General features: G+C 33.9%; 7 protein-coding genes across 7 annotated transcripts; 2 read left to right on the top strand and 5 right to left on the bottom strand. All coding sequences in view use genetic code 12, as the record gives it.

The window, feature by feature from the left end:
- Positions 1–83: 83 nt before the first annotated feature.
- On the bottom strand, positions 84–1,043 carry J8A68_004243 (uncharacterized protein; the record flags this gene model as incomplete). Its single annotated transcript, XM_049408181.1, has 1 exon — positions 84–1,043. One exon carries the CDS (start codon positions 1,041–1,043, stop codon positions 84–86), a length of 960 nt encoding a protein of 319 aa, XP_049262466.1.
- Positions 1,044–1,571: 528 nt separating this feature from the next.
- LAG1 (sphingosine N-acyltransferase) lies at positions 1,572–2,801 on the bottom strand (the record flags this gene model as incomplete). Its single annotated transcript, XM_049408182.1, has 1 exon — positions 1,572–2,801. The coding sequence occupies one exon, from the start codon at positions 2,799–2,801 to the stop codon at positions 1,572–1,574; it is 1,230 nt and encodes a 409-aa protein (XP_049262467.1).
- A 1,341-nt stretch (positions 2,802–4,142) lies between these two features.
- On the top strand, positions 4,143–5,513 carry HSE1 (ESCRT-0 subunit protein; the record flags this gene model as incomplete). Its single annotated transcript, XM_049408184.1, has 1 exon — positions 4,143–5,513. The coding sequence occupies one exon, from the start codon at positions 4,143–4,145 to the stop codon at positions 5,511–5,513; it is 1,371 nt and encodes a 456-aa protein (XP_049262468.1).
- Positions 5,514–6,107: 594 nt separating this feature from the next.
- On the bottom strand, positions 6,108–6,905 carry J8A68_004246 (uncharacterized protein; the record flags this gene model as incomplete). Its single annotated transcript, XM_049408185.1, has 1 exon — positions 6,108–6,905. The coding sequence occupies one exon, from the start codon at positions 6,903–6,905 to the stop codon at positions 6,108–6,110; it is 798 nt and encodes a 265-aa protein (XP_049262469.1).
- A 202-nt stretch (positions 6,906–7,107) lies between these two features.
- On the bottom strand, positions 7,108–12,150 carry J8A68_004247 (putative ubiquitin-protein ligase; the record flags this gene model as incomplete). The annotated part of the gene is made up of 1 exon (XM_049408186.1): positions 7,108–12,150. The coding sequence occupies one exon, from the start codon at positions 12,148–12,150 to the stop codon at positions 7,108–7,110; it is 5,043 nt and encodes a 1,680-aa protein (XP_049262470.1).
- A 528-nt stretch (positions 12,151–12,678) lies between these two features.
- Positions 12,679–14,226, bottom strand: J8A68_004248 (uncharacterized protein; the record flags this gene model as incomplete). The annotated part of the gene is made up of 1 exon (XM_049408187.1): positions 12,679–14,226. The coding sequence occupies one exon, from the start codon at positions 14,224–14,226 to the stop codon at positions 12,679–12,681; it is 1,548 nt and encodes a 515-aa protein (XP_049262471.1).
- Positions 14,227–16,099: 1,873 nt separating this feature from the next.
- Positions 16,100–19,007, top strand: J8A68_004249 (PRP40; the record flags this gene model as incomplete). Its single annotated transcript, XM_049408188.1, has 3 exons — positions 16,100–16,130; positions 16,316–18,096; positions 18,495–19,007. 3 exons carry the CDS (start codon positions 16,100–16,102, stop codon positions 19,005–19,007), a joined length of 2,325 nt encoding a protein of 774 aa, XP_049262472.1.
- Positions 19,008–19,158: the final 151 nt, after the last annotated feature.

Raw genomic sequence — 19,158 nt, forward strand, 5'->3', positions numbered from 1 at the left:
GACAGAGATAATAATGCGACATGGCTTATTACATTTATTAACTATTAAATAATATTACAACGTTTTACACTTTATGCCATACATCATAATCTAACTGGTTTGGACTGAATTGGGGCCAGATCCAAATTAACAACTCGAGTACCAGAAGGAGACCCCTTGATTGAAGGTAAGTCCAGAAACCGCTTACTATGGGAAAGTCGTCGTTCCTTCTTTCGTGATTCAACCAAATCCTCACTGCTTCGAGATTTAATTGCAGAATAAGTAGTAGTAGGAGTACTCTTATGTTCCGTCCCAATGATGGTCGGTATCTTTCCATGTAAAGCCAAATCTATATCTCTTGTCAAACTTTTCAATTTCTTTAATGAAGTGGATTTTCTTATGACATCAACAGGATTGGTAAATCCTTGTGGTGGTGATGATCTTAACATTTCTCGGATGGATACCATTGAAACATCTCCTGTTCCAGTTTCATCCTCTTCGCTATTACTGGTATTGGTTCTACTTTGTGCTGTCTCCAACGTCTCGATCCGGGCATTCAACTCTCGTATTTGATTCTGATAGTTGGTTATATGTAATTGTCTTTCAATATTCAATTTTCGTTCTCGATCAAAATCATCTTCCAAAATTGCTATCTTTTCTAACAATTCGTTGTTGAGTTGTTGCGCAACACTGTATTTATTGTTTACTATTCGATCTTGAGATTCCATACTATCATTGGCAATTTCAATCTTAACTAGCTTCTTTTGTAAACTATGGATCTCATCTTGTTGTTTAGTTATCGTGATTGAAGTATTTGTTTGTAATTCATTAAGTTCGTAATTCAACTCTCGTATCTTTGCATGTGCCTCTTGTAACCTTGTTTGAGTTGTCTTTAACTCCTTTTCTAGATTTGATTGAACTCTTTCTTGTTCTTGTAATTCATTTTCTAATGCTCGTTCTAATTCTTTACTAGATTCTTGAAACTCATTTAGTATTGTATCTAATTCTATTACTTTGTCTATTAATTCATCCTTAGATAGATCACGTAGTTTACTATAGTCCATCTTTGGTGTCCGTCTCTCCTGTCTTGTCTCTCAATGTGTGAACGCAGTAGAGTGAAGGCACAGATCGGAATGTGATTTTTAATTTTGATGATAGTGGTAGGTACACGCACTCCTTCCAAACCGCTATAACCAACCAATTTCAAGCTATAAGCCAACAACTAAGGTTATAGTATCTCCAGAAGCCCCGTCTTTGTTGGAGTATAAAGAACCGATGTGATATTTTGAAATTTTAACGAGTCATAACTTCATTTAACGAGTCATAACTTCAGTATAGGAGTTTTTGTACGGAAAGAGTGTTTTTTGCAACCAATACGATACATGGTATCACTGATTACAAATGCACTATAATAGGTTAAATAAGATATAAAACATTTGTATATTAATTATTAATTAAATAACGCTCATTATTAAAGCGTTGCTACTAAATACTCAAATAAATTCTAGCAACTCTCCCCCTAGGTCTCTCTCTCTTACTTTCTTTCTTTCCTTCTTTCTTCTAACCACATACTGGTTGTTTTGACACCTTCTTTATTGATTCTTTTTAGAATCTTCATTACCACTTTCAGAATCTCCTTCACTTTCGTCATCACTTCTCTCATCAGCAGTAACTCCACCAAAGACGTATCTCTTTAAGATTCTGAAGATCAAAAATAACCAATAAAGATTAACACATTGTAATGATGCAATCAAAAAGAAAGTGATATATTGTGAGATCCAACATTTATATTGTTGAGTATCCCAATTCAATTCCCATTCACCAACAGTTTTAAATTCGGTTAAGATTGACCATAAGATTCTCAAATTTAAATAATGTCTGAGATAGACCCAAACCCCAATGAATATAACAAAGAATGGTCCAGTGATTGGAGAATCTAAATAATTCAAAGTTTTCGAAGTAGCTAAAAAGAAATCAGATATATCCATAGTGATATAGATTGCCAAACCCATCCAAGTGAAATGGAATCTATAAGAACACCAAATTAAAGCAATGGTGATAATATGATGTAATACTAATTCTCTAAAATCTTTTCTTGGTTTTTCTAATTGTAATATTAAAACAATTGATTGTTGAACCCAAAATGCTGCTTGTCCCAAATAATAGATTTTGAAATAGAAATCATGACTTTTATGAGGATAATTAACATAAAATGGAGTTGTTTCAAAATACCATAATGGCAATCTTGACATAATCCATAATCCAAAAGGTCCACTAAGACCATAATAGAAAATAGCATAAGTTTGTTCCATAAATCTTTTTTGTTTAGCTTCACGTTTAATACCAAGCCAATTAGCTAAAGGTCTTAAAACAACACACATCATGAATTCTCTTAAAAATGTGAAAAATAATGCATAAAATGCCACGAATCTAAAGTCATCACCACCTTTTCCATATTCATTTGTTTCTTCATTATAATAAGCTGGAATAATAAAACTTCTTAATGTTTGATGAATGTAACCTTCAACATTAGATGTAAGAAATATCGACACGAGTATACATAAGGAAATAGCTGGATAAATCCAAGTATGTCTATAAGTCAATTCAGTAAACGCAATAATAATTTTATGAATAATAGCAGCATCAGATCTTGATTCCCTTGATAATTCTACGATTCTTGCATCGGAAGCCCTTCTTTGTCTTCTGGTTGTGTGTAAAGTTGATAACCCAGGTGAAGCTGTGTCACCAACAGCAATGCGTCCAACTGAAGTAGAACGATGACGGCCCTCGTCATGTGATACTTTTGGAGTCAAAGAACTCATATTAATAAAATCTTAAGAAAAAAAATTTCGCTCTTGAAGGGTAAATTGAATTGAAAACTTCGTTTATTGGGTTTCTTTTAATGAGAGCTTTTCTTCAAGTATTTCTCTTCTTCTTCCTCCTCTTCTGTATTAAACACAATTAATTTATTGAAAAGACAAAAAGTTAGAGTTAATTAGAGAAAAGTTAAAATTAAAGAAAAAAAACTCTCTGGAAGTAAATTAAAATAAATTCAAAAATCTTTCTTTCAATGAAAATTAAAAATGCGCGTTGTAAATTTTCAACGGACAAACTACACCCTTCCGTGGTAAGTTAAATTATATTATGAAATTACATGGAAGATATTTACAAATGAAAATAGGAGTAATAAAGTAAAAAATTAGAAGTATTTTATTGTGTTTTGTTGTAGAGAGTACAAAGAATAAAACACTAAAATGATTTATAGGGTAGGAAAGTCAAACTAATTTACCGTGCTGGAGTCGTACAAATAGGAGATACTGTACATAAACTAAATTTATTATTGGCTGCTACTTTTTTACCCCTAAATTAAAAAATCATCATCCATCCCATTGTTGTTTTAGAATTGACCATTCTTTAACATTCTTAGATGATATCAATTATGGATGAGAATTTATCAAGCACCTCTGCTTCTCTACCACGATTGAAATTATTTGCATTTTCATATAGAGGGCTCATATTTGTGACTAAATTCAACAAAATGATGTTTTTGTAAGTTGACTCTCATAATTGCCCATAGACAAAAAAAACCATTATGATTGATGATTCAATTTTTATGACTTTGAGTCACTTACTATCCAAAGTCATCTAAACACTTACATGATATTCAATTGAATCAATTCTCTTCTTAGAAAAGTGAAATTTGCTTCATTTCTAAATTTTCATTTGTAAATTACAACGGCTAGTAATAATAGATACTATTGGGTGGATGTTGTTTTTTTCAAGTTTTCTTACTAAATTTTGTCTTATTGTAGTTGTAGATTAAAGCAAACCCACCGAAAAATATAGCATTCGATTCTACCATCTTAATACCGAACACTAAACCTCTCGTAAAAAGGGAACTTCTTGTTTGCTTCCAAATTGACTTAGATGAATCTATTCATGTATTCTAATTTATGGGATTTGCAGCCTTACCTTTCTAGAAAATGGATGTCCTGTATATAAAATCATTCTTCTTTTATGTTGCGCCTCCCCAGGTCACTTCTGACTGTAAGATTCAAACTTCAATCCATTCTTCTTCTTCTTTTAATCAATTACAACATCCAAGTCAACCAGTAGCTTATATTATATAAGAAATAGTGATTCATATAGCCCGAAAGTAAATCATGCCATCATTAGACCATTTAATCAATAGAGCAACTGATGCTACATTAACTACTGATAATTATCAATATATTTTGGATGTATGTGATAAGATATCTTCAGATCCAGAACAATCAACCAAACAAGCAATCACTCTACTTTCAACAAGATTATCCTCAAAAGATGCCAATGTCATACTTAGATCATTATCATTACTTGTTTCAATTGCTGAAAATTGTGGTTCTAGAATGAAACAAGAAATCGCCACTAAATCATTCTTACAAGATAATTTGATTTCAAAATTATCTGATAAGAAATTACATATAACAGTTAAATACAGAATTGTTGAAGTTATTGAACAATTGTATAACACATTTAAATCAGATCCAAGTTTAAAACCAATGACTGATGCTTATAAAAAAGCTAAATCAAATCATAAACAATATTTTAAATCAACTCAAGGACCTTCAAAACCAGCTAAACATGAAATAGAACCTAAAGACAAGAAAAGAGAAGATGATGAATTACAAAGGGCACTTAAATTATCATTACAAGAATATGAACGAGAACAAACTATGAAGAAGATATATCTTGATAATAAACCATTACCAGAACAGAAAGAACAACAACAAGAACAATCCCAAGAAAACCAACCTAATCAATCTCCACCAAATGAACTACAAACAGTTGCAACAGTATCAAAAGTTAGAGCATTATATGATTTGATTTCCTATGAAGAAGACGAATTATCATTCCGTAAAGGTGACGTAATCACAGTGATTGAATCAGTATATCGTGATTGGTGGAGAGGGTCATTACCCAATGGTAAAATAGGTATATTCCCTTTGAATTATGTAACTCCAATAGTCAATAAATCAGCCAAAGAAATCTCACAAGAACTTTCTACAGAAGATAATTTAATTAATGTTGAACAAAAAAAGATTGATAGATTATTGTCGATATTATCTTCTCAAGATACTCAAAGTATTAATGAAGATGAAATCACCGAATTATATAATCAAATTATTCCCTTGAGACCTCAATTAGGAAAAATTATTGAGAAATATAACGTTAGAAAAGAAGAACTTTCGGTCTTGGATAATCAATTAAAAACTGAAGTTATGTCATATAACGAATTGTTAGACAGACTGATATCTCAAAGAGCGACCCAATCGGGGATGTATTTACAACAACAACAACAGACACAGCCAGTATCACAAGTCCAGTCACATTACACTCAACAACAGCAACAACTGGTTCCATACCCCACTGGACCTGGCCAACCTGCGAATTTCATTCCTTCTGATCCTTATCAACAAGGTAACTTACAACAACAACCCACAAGTGCTGGATTTGGTAACAGTGGATATAATAGACCCTCTCAACCTTATTAGTTTATGTAGATACCTTGCGATACTTTAAGTAGGCAATATCAAGGATAATACATATAGTCGTGTGTAAATGCACAAATATTTTGTACATATAATTTTCCCAACCTCAATCTCTCCAACTATCCCAAACCAACAATCAACTAAGTAGAAAGATTTTAGACTAACAAATAGAAAAAAGAAGCATGGCTGACACACTATATGCAACCAGGGAGGAACAGAACAATCAACGATTTGATCAACTAGCAAGCACATTACATCAATTTAGAAACACCGTTAATCAAGATATTCATGGGGCAATACAACAAGAGAATTCAATATTGGATTCATTGAATGATAATTTTGGACAATTAATGACACTGGTTAAGAGAACTTCTCATGATTTAAGAAATGTAATGAATAGAAATGCAAGTCTAACTAGAATAGTAGGGATGATATTATTTGCCTTTTTTATAATATGGTTTTTATATAAATTAAAATACTGAGAGAAAGTGATGAGACAGACAGGGCTAGGGACAGAGAGAGACAAAGAGAGAGAGAGATACTAGTAATGGTTAATAATAGTATGTATATTAATAGGTAATAATAAAATTGGTTGTATCACTTCTTATTGACAACATCTGAACCTAATCTATAATTTCCAATAGCATTACCCCAATTTATCTTAGATCTAGTGATTGGTAACAATCTTCTTAAATTCTTAAATGATTGTTGATTCAAGTGAGTGAATTGATCAATAATATTCAATGTGATTTTAGTTTCACTATTATTAATGAAATTTACAATTTCTCCCGCATTAACAGTTTGTAATGTTGTAGATTCAATCTTTTCATCAAACTTCAATCTAACATTCCCATCTTCATAATAATGAATATCTAATTTAACAACTCCACTAACTTGTCCATTTCCCTTTATTAAATATTCTGACTTCCATTGTCCAGTATAATAATTATCATTATTTAATCGTTGACCAATTATGATTATTCTCAAGGAATCATCATCGTTCTCAGGAATAACAGTAAATGCATAACTAGAAGGATAATGATCATCTCCATACTTCTCTAATTTCCTAGTCAATTCATTAAAATATCCAGGTAATCCACTTGTTTCATGATATGGCTCAATATCAATAGCTTGCATTGATTTTAAGTCAATATTGAAAAGTTTCCCATTTACATAATCAATATATTTTGAAGAATTTGGATGTTTGTTATATTTCCCAGCAATGTATTTCCCCGAGAATACAGCATTGTTTTCATTCACATAGGATTCAATTGAATCTTGAATAACTGAACTATCATCAATCAATGATGATAAGTTATTGTTTACATTGGTCAATTCTCCAGGTGGAGATGTTTTGACCAAAGAATCAACCAATTCGTTCAATTTCACTGACATGGTTTTGCTTACTGTGCTGCTGTGTGATGTTTTCAACGTATTCTCAACTGAATTGTGGTCTCTCTTTTGTCGGTATCCCTTTGATGGTAGTGGAAATTCCGAACACACAAAGGGAGAAATTATATGCAGGAATTTATTTCATTATATATAATATGTTTAAATTATCATTAACTCTTTCACAAGATATAAATCTCTATATATACTACGACAACAAGAATGCTTCAGCACCTTCACTAATGGCTTGCATCAACTTCTCCCTCATCATATCTTTGCTTGAATAATTGGGCAACTTAAGATAATTAGCACATGTCATAACGCTTGGTAAATAATCATCATCCTTCAATCCATCTTCAGCATTCTTTCTAACTACAGTTAGTTCAGGTGTCAATGCCTTAAACCCTCCAATTGGTAACTTTGGTGCCCCAGTTAAAAATTGTAAAAATGCTCTCTTTTGATCCCCATTAAATTCAATCAAAATCTCAATCAAAGATTTAATAGCATCTGATTCTTTTGTATATCCATGATTGGCAATGATTGCCGAGGCTAAAGTATCATAAGACCAATCTTCTTCTGCATTTCCAAATAATTCAACTAATTCTTGAGGCGAGAAAATTATTAATGCATTAATTGGGAATACTTTTGAAAATCCATCCATGAATGCTTTAGTTTGATGAATTATTCCAGTATATAAAACAGCTTCTAATACTTTATTAATGTACATCTCCAAATTTTGTGCCGTTACTTGAATCTCATTCCCATTGGTAATCAATTCATAATCGGGATTTCCAGGAAGTTCAAAATAAATAGCAAGATCCTTAATAGTAGCACCATCAACCATAATAGAATCACGTTCTTCAATTGGAACAGTCTTGAATTGGTTCACATATTTGTATAAATGATCAATCGAATCAGCCCATTCGGGATCTACTATTCTCAAATTCGCCACTGTCGACATCTTCCTTAACAACTTAGCACTCGATTTGTTGGCATATTGATTAAATAATTGGACAAGCTTCAAGAATACCGGATTGAAATTAAAATCAATAATTCTAGAATCTAATAATGCTCTAGCAATGAATTTACCCAATGAAGAAAAGAAAAACAACACCTTCTTTCCGTTTTCAGTTCCAATAGCATTCTTATCCATAGCCAATGGGAACAAACCGTGTTTGCAAACAACATATGATTCTGGATCGTCGTTATTCGAATCTTGATTTCTCCATAATCTTAATTTCTTCTTGGAGAATTCTTTTGATACAGTGGAATAGAATTCTAAAGTTGGACCTAAACCAGAACCAACTTCATCGAAATATTCAATTTCTAAAATTCCTGGAGTAGATCCATACATTCCCAACACCTTAAGTGCACTCTGAAGCATCATTTTTCTGGAAATTCTAACCTTGTGTCTCGTAGGTCTACCTAATTGAGTTCCCTGGCCACTAGGGTTGTTATTATTAGTTTCTTCATTACCTTGATTAGTTCTAATTTGCCATTGATTTATCAATCTCGAATATCCAAAAGACGTAGATTGTAAGAAGAATATTCTGGTTTCTAATGGGAAAATAAATGGAAATTGTTTCGTAACATGAATACTCCACCCAGGCAATGTACCACTTGCAACTACTAAAGGTTCTTCTAATTGTCTATTCAATTTAACACTTAATTTCCAATTTGTAAAATCTTTGGTGGGGACAATATCAGCTTCAGCAATGTTATTTTTCACAAATGAATTCATTTCATATAAAATTCTTAACAATTTCAAGATACTTATAGTAGGTTTATCATATATTTCCAATTCCTTCTCATCATAACTGAAATTATAACTGGAAATCGCACTCTCCTTTTGAACTTCGCTACTTACCCTTCTATACGTGATATTATGAACAACTGACCAAATCTTACTAGGATCAATAATTTGATCTGGTTTACTTTGCAAGGACCTATAGATTGCACCATAGATGGTGGTTTCAGTCGGCACAACTTCACCATTTATCAAGAATTCTATATTCATTTTAGATTTCTTATTTCCATCTTCATCCAACTCGTCATCATTATTGGCCCCATTAGCAGATAATTCATCAAGCAATCTAAACCTTTGTTTCAAAAACGTAAATACCGATTTAAATGTAGCAATGGCATGGACTGACAAAATCATACTCTGCATAAGTGACGCTATCTTATCATCTTCTATACCATTAGTTGCAGTACCAGCACGTTCAGCTGGAGATAATTTAAGCTTGATTTGATTTGCCATGATGCTAGCTTGATTTTGATCGGCTCTGAGATAATTATAGCCCAAGGACGGATTAGTTGCAGTTCCTGCAGAAACTATATCAAAGGATTCCGATCTGGTTAAGGCTTCTTGAAGTTTGCTCACTAGTAATTTACCAGAATTTTTGTGTTCATCACGTATGAAGAATGAACTAATAAAGGCTCGATAACAATTACTGACATCAATACTTCCACCATTATCTCCTTCACAAGAGAGTATATTGCTCAAAACTTCAATTAATCCAGAAGAAATCAATTCAAAACTTGAGATTTGACCAACTTCAGTACCTCCATTCAAGGTGATTTTAAAAGTATCCCATAATCCTATCCAATCTTCAAATGAAAATAATTTCCGAATCCTTTGGTCCAGAAGTGTAATTTTAATATTCTCAAGAATTTGCATCTGTTCCGTAATATTGGCTCCATCCTCATTGAATTTTTCAGATTTGTACAAATTATCAATTTCGGTCCCTATTTGTAAGATTCTGCTGTACAACTTTTCATTGGTTAATCTTGATTCATACTCCTTCGTAAATTCTGTATCAATATATTTACTAGAATAAGCACCTGCAATGGAATGCACGGGCGTACCTTGTCTGATTTCGTGAATTTCTACATTTCCTGTTAAATCAACCAATATAACATCTACATCTTTGACTAGACCTTCTCTTTCAAACGGGTTAATGACGATAGATGGCGCCTTTTCGAGTAATACTTTAATTATTCTGAATGCAGATAGAAGTAATGTATTGGAATTTCTGTTGGCATTTTCTGGAACTCTATGACTTTCACGAATGCGTCGTGGCATATCTTCATGTTCATCCTCGCTATCATCATGATCGTGGTCATCTTCTTCACTTCGTATTTCGTCATCGGCATCCTCACAATGTTCTCCTTCATTATCGCTAGTTGCCATTTCCACGTCATGAATATATCCAGTTTCTCGGTTTTGGTGGGCAAATTCTTTATGAATGGTTGGCTTGCATTGGTTGACAACAGAGGCTAAAAGCCTGGCAATGGCATCAAATTTTTCCAAAAATGAAAAATCATTGTCCACAACCGAGTTAATAATTCGGTATAAATTGATGAAGGACTTTCGCCTGATTTCAAAATCCATTGTTGCTTCAAAACTAATAATTAACATGGTCCAAATATCACTGACAAATTGACGATATTCATTAGGTATAATTGATTCACACAACTCAAGTCTAGTCTCATTGAGCTTTTTCCTCTCGTCGTATTCTTCAAAGTTATCTCTCAAGTACAATGCGTCTGATGAAGTATAGTTGATGGGCAACAAATATCCAAGCATCGTTAAAAAGGTAGAAGTTAACTCTTTAGGAGCTGCCATTAAAGCTTCCATTGATATGCTGACTTCGGAACTAGTAGATGTCAGCTCTTCTGATTTGGATTTAGCATATTTGTTTAATGATTTAACCACAATACCACCGATATTACATTCTGCAATCAAAATTCTTGACACATCGATACTAACACTGGCTAAGATAGTCAATGAACTGATTAAGCTGAGGCATGAGCTGTAGTTCAACACAACTCTATTGTCATTAGTATTGTTATTCAGTGCTTTGTTGCAACTTATAGAAATAATCTGAGTGAGTTCTTTGAGTAATAGATTCTTGTCCGCAAATAATTCGTTAAGATATTCAGGTTTATTTCTGAAGCATACAATAATCCTCGATATAGTTAACCATGCCTTTTCGACTACTATTTGATCGTTATGATTTCTTACCACCTCTGAAATACTCCCAAGTGCATCCCTAACCATAGGAAAATTAGAAACTGATATGTTGCTGCATGAATTGGAAACTATAGTTAAACATTTTCTTTGGGCATGAATCGTTAAAAAATCCAAATATTGAAGACACGCCATTAATCCATTGTTCGAGATAATGCTGTTATGAGAGATTGGATCCCTGGAAATCATCTCAAGCGCTTGTAAGGCTTGTTCTGTCAAGTCAATATACTTTATTTCTAGCAACTTGTTACACAAAGTCGGAACTGCATCATTGTTAAGTGCATCATGGATAAAATCTAGATTTACTTCTACCAAATTGTATAAGCATCGACATGCAACTAAGGTTAATTCCAATTCTTCTTCCAATGTAGGATCATTAAGGATATTGACTAAACTTCTTGCTAGACGATTTGCTGGAATAAGTCTTTCAGCTGTTATTCCATTCATCATCAAGAGTCTCTCCGATAATTCATTCAATGATTCGAGTATAATATACGTGTCGGTTCTTTGATTTAAATTGTTAAGTAAAGCATCTATCTCGCTACTCTGGCCCCCAGATCCACGACCCCCAAACATCATTCCGCTACCAATCAATCTTTGCATGACATCAGCAAATCCTGCTGGCTGATTTTCACCATCACTTCCTCTGCCCCCAGAAAGTGCTCCAATAGCGCGTAAAAACTCGGCACGTGGATCATCAGGATCCAAGTCGTCATCGTCGTGATGTTCCTCGTCAACTTCATCGGGATGGTCGACATCTACATTCGTTTGTCTTGGTCTTGAACGCGGTTGTAGCAATCTTCTTAAGAAATCTGCTGGTTCCATATCAAAATCATCGTCTCCTTCATCATCTTCTTCATTATCGTGATCTTCTGAATCATCCCCTTCATCGTCTTCGTCTTCTTCGTCGTCATCTCCATCTCCATCTTCGTCGCCATCGTCTTCTTCTGCAACCAATATTGGTTCTTCCATTAGTGCATCGGTATCTTCATTATTTTCTACATCTGACAGAAGCAGTGGGTCTCTGAAACTCTCTCTGCTTCGTTGACGTCTATCTTGTGTTTGTTGTGATAATCTGACTAAACTTTCTTGTTCGCTATCTTCGGCTCCATCGGTCACCAGGTCAATATCTCTAATGTTTATATCCTCATCTTGTTCATTGCTCCCTTTCTGTACAGTGCTCTCCTTTTCTGATGTGAATTGTTTACCTCTTGGCATATTCAATATTAGCTAAATTGTGTTGCTGTCAAATACCAGTTGATAAAATAGGTAAAAAAAAATTCTCGTATTATTTTATTATTCAAATAATCTCTTAAAAACTATGAAAATGAACCTAGTGTCTTGATATAGTATCAGATTCGGTGTCCTTTTCTTCGTTCTTTATAGTATGGGGTGTGTTACCTAAAAAGGGTGACTGTTTAATTGACAGAAGGTAAGTAACTGCCTCCTTCTTCTTCTCTTTATCTTTTTTTTTTACAACAGAAAATGGCAACTGGCAGGGAGTGGAAAATGTCGCTGGTGGCAAAAAAAAATTCACTAAATGTCGTTATTAAATTGATTGCAAAATTGATAATTGCTTTGGGTCAAATGAGTTGCCTATTCAACAGGGCAGACAATAAATTATAAATAGCTACAAGTATATATCTACACTTTCAATTTTTTACTCTTATAATTTATATTTTATACAAAGGGGCGAGAAGCAATAAGTTATACAGAATTAATACCTTCTAACAAAGTTAAACGAATCTAATGGAGGAATCTGAAATCAGGATCAATCTTACTAGCATCATTACCTTTACCCAATTCCTTTTGCCAGTCGATAGTTCCTTCGGCTATTCTTTTATTTAAGACCTTCAATCTAAATCTTAATATAGTGGCAAAGATAATAGCAACCAAAATAAATACACAGTTACAAATAAAGGCAGTAAGGTACCTTGGAGCATCGCCTGAAGGATATAAGTAGGCATTCCAGATTGAGGTGGAGTTTGAAATACAGTTCATAAGAGCAATCGCCACAGCTCTTTTAACTGGGGGCCTTGGACAACAGTTAGACATCCAAGTCAAAATGAGAATGAAGGCACAATATAACGAAGGAATCATGAGACACATAGCAAAGTAACGGGCTCCAACATTTAATGTGGATGCGGCAATAATGAAGGCAACTAAAGCACCAATTAATGGGATGACAACATGGAAATATCTTTCTCCTGTCTTATCAGCATGTCTAGCCCACAAAAATGTTGCAACGACTGCAATACAATATGGAGGTGCAGTTAAACATAAAGTGGTTGTTGTGTCGAAATTCAATGTTTGAACAACGGAAGGGAAGAAATTAGTAACACCACAAGCTGCAACCAAGAATGTTAAAATTAAAGTAACTAACCATACCTTTATATCCTTAACCGCAAGTAAGAATCCAGTCCAGCTTGATTCTTCAGCTTCAACATCAGAATCAGAAGTTCCAATATCTCTTCTCAATTTCCATTGGATAATATCTTTTTCTTCCTGACTTAAGAACTTGGTATTTGAAGGGTTGTCTGGTAAAATTATGTATGCAAATGGAACCGACACAACTGTAATAGCACCTTCAATCAAGAATAAATATCTCCATGATCTCAATCCTCCTTTATGATCCATGTTGTCAATAATCCCGGCAGCAATTAAACCACTCCAAGCACTACTCATTAAAGAACCAGAATAAAGGATACAGTTACGGAGCGAAAGACTCTTTTTGTCGTACCAATTTGAAAGTGTAGCTAATGCACCGGCGAAGAAACCAGCTTCAATAGTACCAAGCAAAATTCTTACAGCCAAAAGACCACCGTAACTTTGAACAGCACCAGTACAGGTTGAGAGCACGCCCCACAATGTCATAGTTGCAGTAATGTAAATGGATGGTTTACCAATCTTGTTCAATAACATATTTGATGGAATTTGGAATAAAATATACCCAACGAATAAAATGGAGACACATGTTTGGTATTGATTACCAACCAATCCTAAATCTTCTTCCAAGAAACCTAAACGAGCAGCAGCAATATTATTACGATCTAAATAGTTTAAGATATAGATGTAAATTAACATTGGCATCATTCTGAGATCGATTTTTCTGGTAGTTTTCTTGTCTAATTGTTTCAATTCTTCTTGGGTGTAATGTTGAAGCGATTCTGGGAGATCAACGTATTCTAACTCTTCACCAATACCAGAGTCATAGTTTGATTTGAACTCTTGCTCACTTACTATTTCCACTTCGGAAACAATTCCTTTCTTTTCATCTTTAAAATCTTGAGACATAGTTGTTGTTGGTTATGTTTACGAGGAAAGAAAGAGAAGCATATTTTCACAATTCTGGATCAGTTTGAGCTATTTATACTTGGAGCATTCAGACGTAGATTTCTTTCAATGCTTTTGCATCTTCGAGGGCTGCAAAATCCCCCACGGCATTTTTTTGTTGGAACAATACCCAAGGAAAACACAATAAAAAATATGGAAAATTCTTTTTTTGACACATAATTTATGCACAATGGAAAAACCAAAATTAATAAACGTTTCATTTCCGCGAAAAATGGAAAATGGGGGATCCGAGCAACAACATCTAGCGATGGTTTCTTTTTGTGTTTTCCATCGTATTTTCAGCAACCGGAAACTTTAAATGATGTGTATGAAACATCCCCAAAGGATTTGAACAATGAATTGCACAGTTCACAAATAGATTTGTAAAAGCATTTCTTGCTCACAATCTGTTACTATACCCTTTTTAGTAACGCTTCCGCTGGGTAGATGAATTATATGTATGCCAAGTCAGGTGACCATAGGCTTGTTAACAATTCTACTGATCTTTCTATTTTGTTCGCTGTACCTTAGCTCAACATATTTTTCCGCAAACAAAGTTTCGATTACCTTTAGACTTTTGAAATCGGATGAACTAATTAAAACCCCTGATCTCAGTTTCTTCCGGCGGGGTGCTAATTTATCAAACTAAATTGCAGCATGTTGGCTTTGCAGTCTGCATATGTAAGGTTGGCTTTACCCAGGGGGAAAGACACTGCACATAAACACTCGTTACGGCGTATGTGGTACAAACGTTAACACAAAAGAAAGAATGAACTTATAACCAAGCAAGGTGGGGGATCCTTATTTTGTTCGGTACCGTTTGGGGTGCATAAAAAATAAATTTTGCGACCAAAATTTTGGGGGATCAATTTGCTGAAGTGGGAACAATTGGGGGGAACAATATTCAATACAAACAAAACAGTTATCAATCACTCCTTCATCGGAGAATGGCAACTTGTTCCAGTAGTTACCAGAACACTGTCATACCGCACAACGTTTAAAATATCCAATCAAAGTACCTGTAATCTTCGTCTGTCCGGAGTCTCAATAGAAGAGGATAACAATAATTTGAGATTCCGACACAGAATTTCTTGAAATATAAATGAGTTCTTCCGAAAATGCCCCACCTCTTCTTTGATTTTGCACTACAAATATAATTAATCCAAAAGTATGCATGCTGCATAGTTTAAAATGACTCGAATAATAATATATTCCGGTTGCCTTTGTTGTTTCATGATTTTAATGATTCTATCACGTGAACTGAATTTTAATTTATAAGATTTGCTTAATCTTCTATGAAAAATTCTATTCAAGAATGATATATAAACAACATTATATTCCATTCTTCTTTGTTCTTTAGATATTCCTTTATAAGAATAAAACTAATCTAATTGTTCATTGAAACAGTACAGATTCGAAACTATATTCGTTATCGGAATAGCGACCCAAGAACGTTAAAGCTCCGTTATTACAATAATTGACAAAAAATACCTATAACCGGTTTTACTACACATTCGGATGAAAATCGACTTTGCAAAATTAGATTTAATTTACTTTTAAGCTTTTCGTAAACGGGCTAATAATAATTCATTTTGACAACGGCAAAAAAATTACACAATTTCAAATTGGGACTACCACAGTTTATTTACAGCCTCATTGTCGACTCAAACATAATTTGTCGACAAAGCGAACAAGTCAGTCCTTCGAGTCTACCATTATGAAGGTTTAACAGCGTAAATAATCCTTTTGGTCTTTTATCGAGAACTGGATCCCTCTAAGCTAAATGTCTTCTTTGCTTTCCAGCTCTTAGACAATTTCATCACTGTAACAACAAATGCTTCGAAATCAGATTGAAATTGGGCTCGGTATGATAGTTGCAAAATTTCAACACATAATTTACAGTACAAAAATGAGGAAATCCGATTTTATGTCACGTGATTTATACCGGAATAAAATTCAAGTCCTATTTTTTTTGGCTAGTGAGAAGGGACAACAAGAGGGATGGATGGATGAAGAATAGTTGAAGTCGTACATTTACTCAAGATGTCAGATTGGGAAAAGGTTACAACTGAGGAAGGCGAGATCTATTATTACAACTCCAAGACTAAGGAAACCAGTTGGACCTTGCCAGAAGGAGCTGAACTAGACAATGGCAAAGTAAATAAATGGGAAGAATATAAGACCGATGATGGAAGGATATATTATTATAACGAAGGAACCGGAGAAACAACTTGGGATAAACCAGATGAATTTAAACCCGCGGCAGCGCAAGTTGAAAAGATTGATACCTCAACTGAGACTGAATTGGATGAAAAATTGAAAAGCATGCCAATCGAGACAACGGTTCTTGAAGACTCGAAACCACCCGAAGTCGCAGAACAGGACTATGTCAAATTATTATCTGAAAATAATGTTGATTCCACTTGGTCATTCCAGACAGTTATGGAGAGATTAATTTCGAAACCAGAATATTGGGCTGTTCCTGATCCTTTAACAAGAAAGAAATTATATGAAGAATATTTGGTTACCAAATTTCGAGAAGAATTGTCTAATAAAGCCCTTCTTGTTGACAATTTTAAAAAGAATTTCCATGATGAATTAAAGAAAAAGAAAGATAATGGGACTCTCACATACAATACTCGATGGCTTACTATACGAAAAGCCATGATTGCAGAGGAAAATCCAATATTCAGACATTCAATTATGCTGGACGAGGAAATGGCAGCCATGTTTTATGAATATGTTGATATTTTAAAGAAAGAACACGACGATATACTTGATGCTCAGAAGAAACAAGCATTGTCCGAATTAGAGGCATACTTAACTCAAATAAATGCTGATTTGGTAAATCTGTCAAAAAGCTGGGAAGGTCTCTATAAGAAATTAATGACAGACTCCCGTTTCAAGGCAAATAAACATTTTCAAGTTTTAAGTCAAATGGATATATTAAACTTATATGAAAGTAAGATTTTCCCAAATGTAATAGACAAGATACGAGAAGAGGTCAAGACAATAGAGAAACAAAATTATAGAACTGATAGAAAAGCTAGAAAGAACTTCAGGGAATTTCTTAAAACATTGCCGATAAATGCCAATTCTTCTTTTAGTGACTTTTTCTCCATTTTTGAAAACGAAGATTCTTTTATTGAATTATGTGGAAGGAATGGATCTACTCCTTTAGAATTATTTTGGGATGTAGTGGATGAAAAGAAGCAATTAATGAAATTAAAGAAAGACTTGATGGAAGCTGTTTTATTGGACTTAAGAAAGCAAGACCCTCTTTCATATTCACTCGAGAAGGTTCTCAACTCCAAGGAAGAGTTTTTGGAAGTTATATCAAAGGCAAAAGATGACAGGTTATCGAGCTTAAATCTTCAAGGTACAGATTTAGAGGATATATTCATTTCGTTGAAGCGCGAATACGAGATACAACTAGAACAAGAACGAATCAAACTTGAAAGGAGTTTGAAATATTCAGAAAGAGAGTTTGCCGATTGGTTAGCTCACAGCCATGACAAACTAGATTTTATTTCGATTGGTGATGAGGATAAGCTCATTCTGTTGAAGCCGTTGATCAATCCAGATGGAAGTAAAGCCTATGAGCTAAAGTCTGATTTGGACTTAAGCGAGGTGGTTAAAAGTTTTGAGCTGCTCGATGGTTTCAAAGAAATAATGAAACTTACAAAAGAGATGGATATGGAATTGCAGGCAAGCGTTAAGCATATACTAGATGAATTCGCTAGTATTCTTCTGAGAAAGCATTCAAAGAAGAGAACTATGAGCATTGGCTCCGAACAACCAGATGCTAAAAAGGCTAAAACTGAAAAACCTGTATTATTAAATTACTAATCTATAGATACAATCACATAACGAAGTTCAAAGAATACCACCTAACACGCTCTCTCTCTGTCTCACGCCTACACACACAGTCTCTCTCTATCTCTCTCTTCTAATTGAATGATTTTGCAACAATCTGTTGGCAGTTGTTATAAGTCGTGTACTTTTGTTCAAAAATGAGTCGTGAGAAAATTCCAAATTTGTTTTAATCAAGGGACTCCTCTCTCACTCACCCCAGTGAACCTTTTTGACAACCACCAAAAACAATCCATTTGATTTACACGCAGACATCCACCCACTCGCTTCACCAAATAGAATAATGGTATGTTCTTATTCTTTTTACATTCAATTGATAGGATAGAATTAATGATAGCTAACACACTCTTTTTTAGTCCCAATCCCTAAAGCCATATTTGACAGCAGTTAGAGCTTCTTTGACAGCAGCAATCTGTTTACAAGATTTCTCATCCCAATTGGTGGAAAGACATAATAGACCAGAAATCGAAGTTGATAATACACATAATCCTGAATTGATTCTTAATCCAATGGTGATAGCTAGAAATGAAAATGAAAAAATCTTGATTGAACCTTCCATTAATTCCGTTAGAATTTCAATTAAGATCAAACAAGCTGATGAAATTGAACAAATATTGGTTCATAAATTCACAAGATTCTTGACATCTAGAGCCGAGAATTTCTTTATCTTGAGACGAGTTCCAATTAAGGGATATGATATATCATTCTTGATCACTAATTTTCATACTGAACAAATGTTGAAGGATAAATTGGTTGATTTTATTATAGAGTTTATGGAAGATGTTGATAAGGAAATTAGTGAAATGAAATTATTCTTAAATGCAAGAGCAAGAGTGATTGCCGAATCTTTTTTGACTCCATTTGATTAAAAGGATGTTTGTTGTTCTATAGTGTAATAATAGGATTTTTAGAAATAAAAAAGATTCATGATTATTAGGTTACAGAGACATACACATAAAGCGTTATATAAATACACCGTAATTGTAACTGCTAAATATACAGTTATCCTCTCGAAATTAC

Source organism: Hemisphaericaspora subhashii, assembly GCF_019202705.1.
Source record: "Hemisphaericaspora subhashii strain CBS 10753 chromosome Unknown scaffold22, whole genome shotgun sequence".
NCBI lineage: Eukaryota > Fungi > Ascomycota > Pichiomycetes > Serinales > Debaryomycetaceae > Hemisphaericaspora > Hemisphaericaspora subhashii.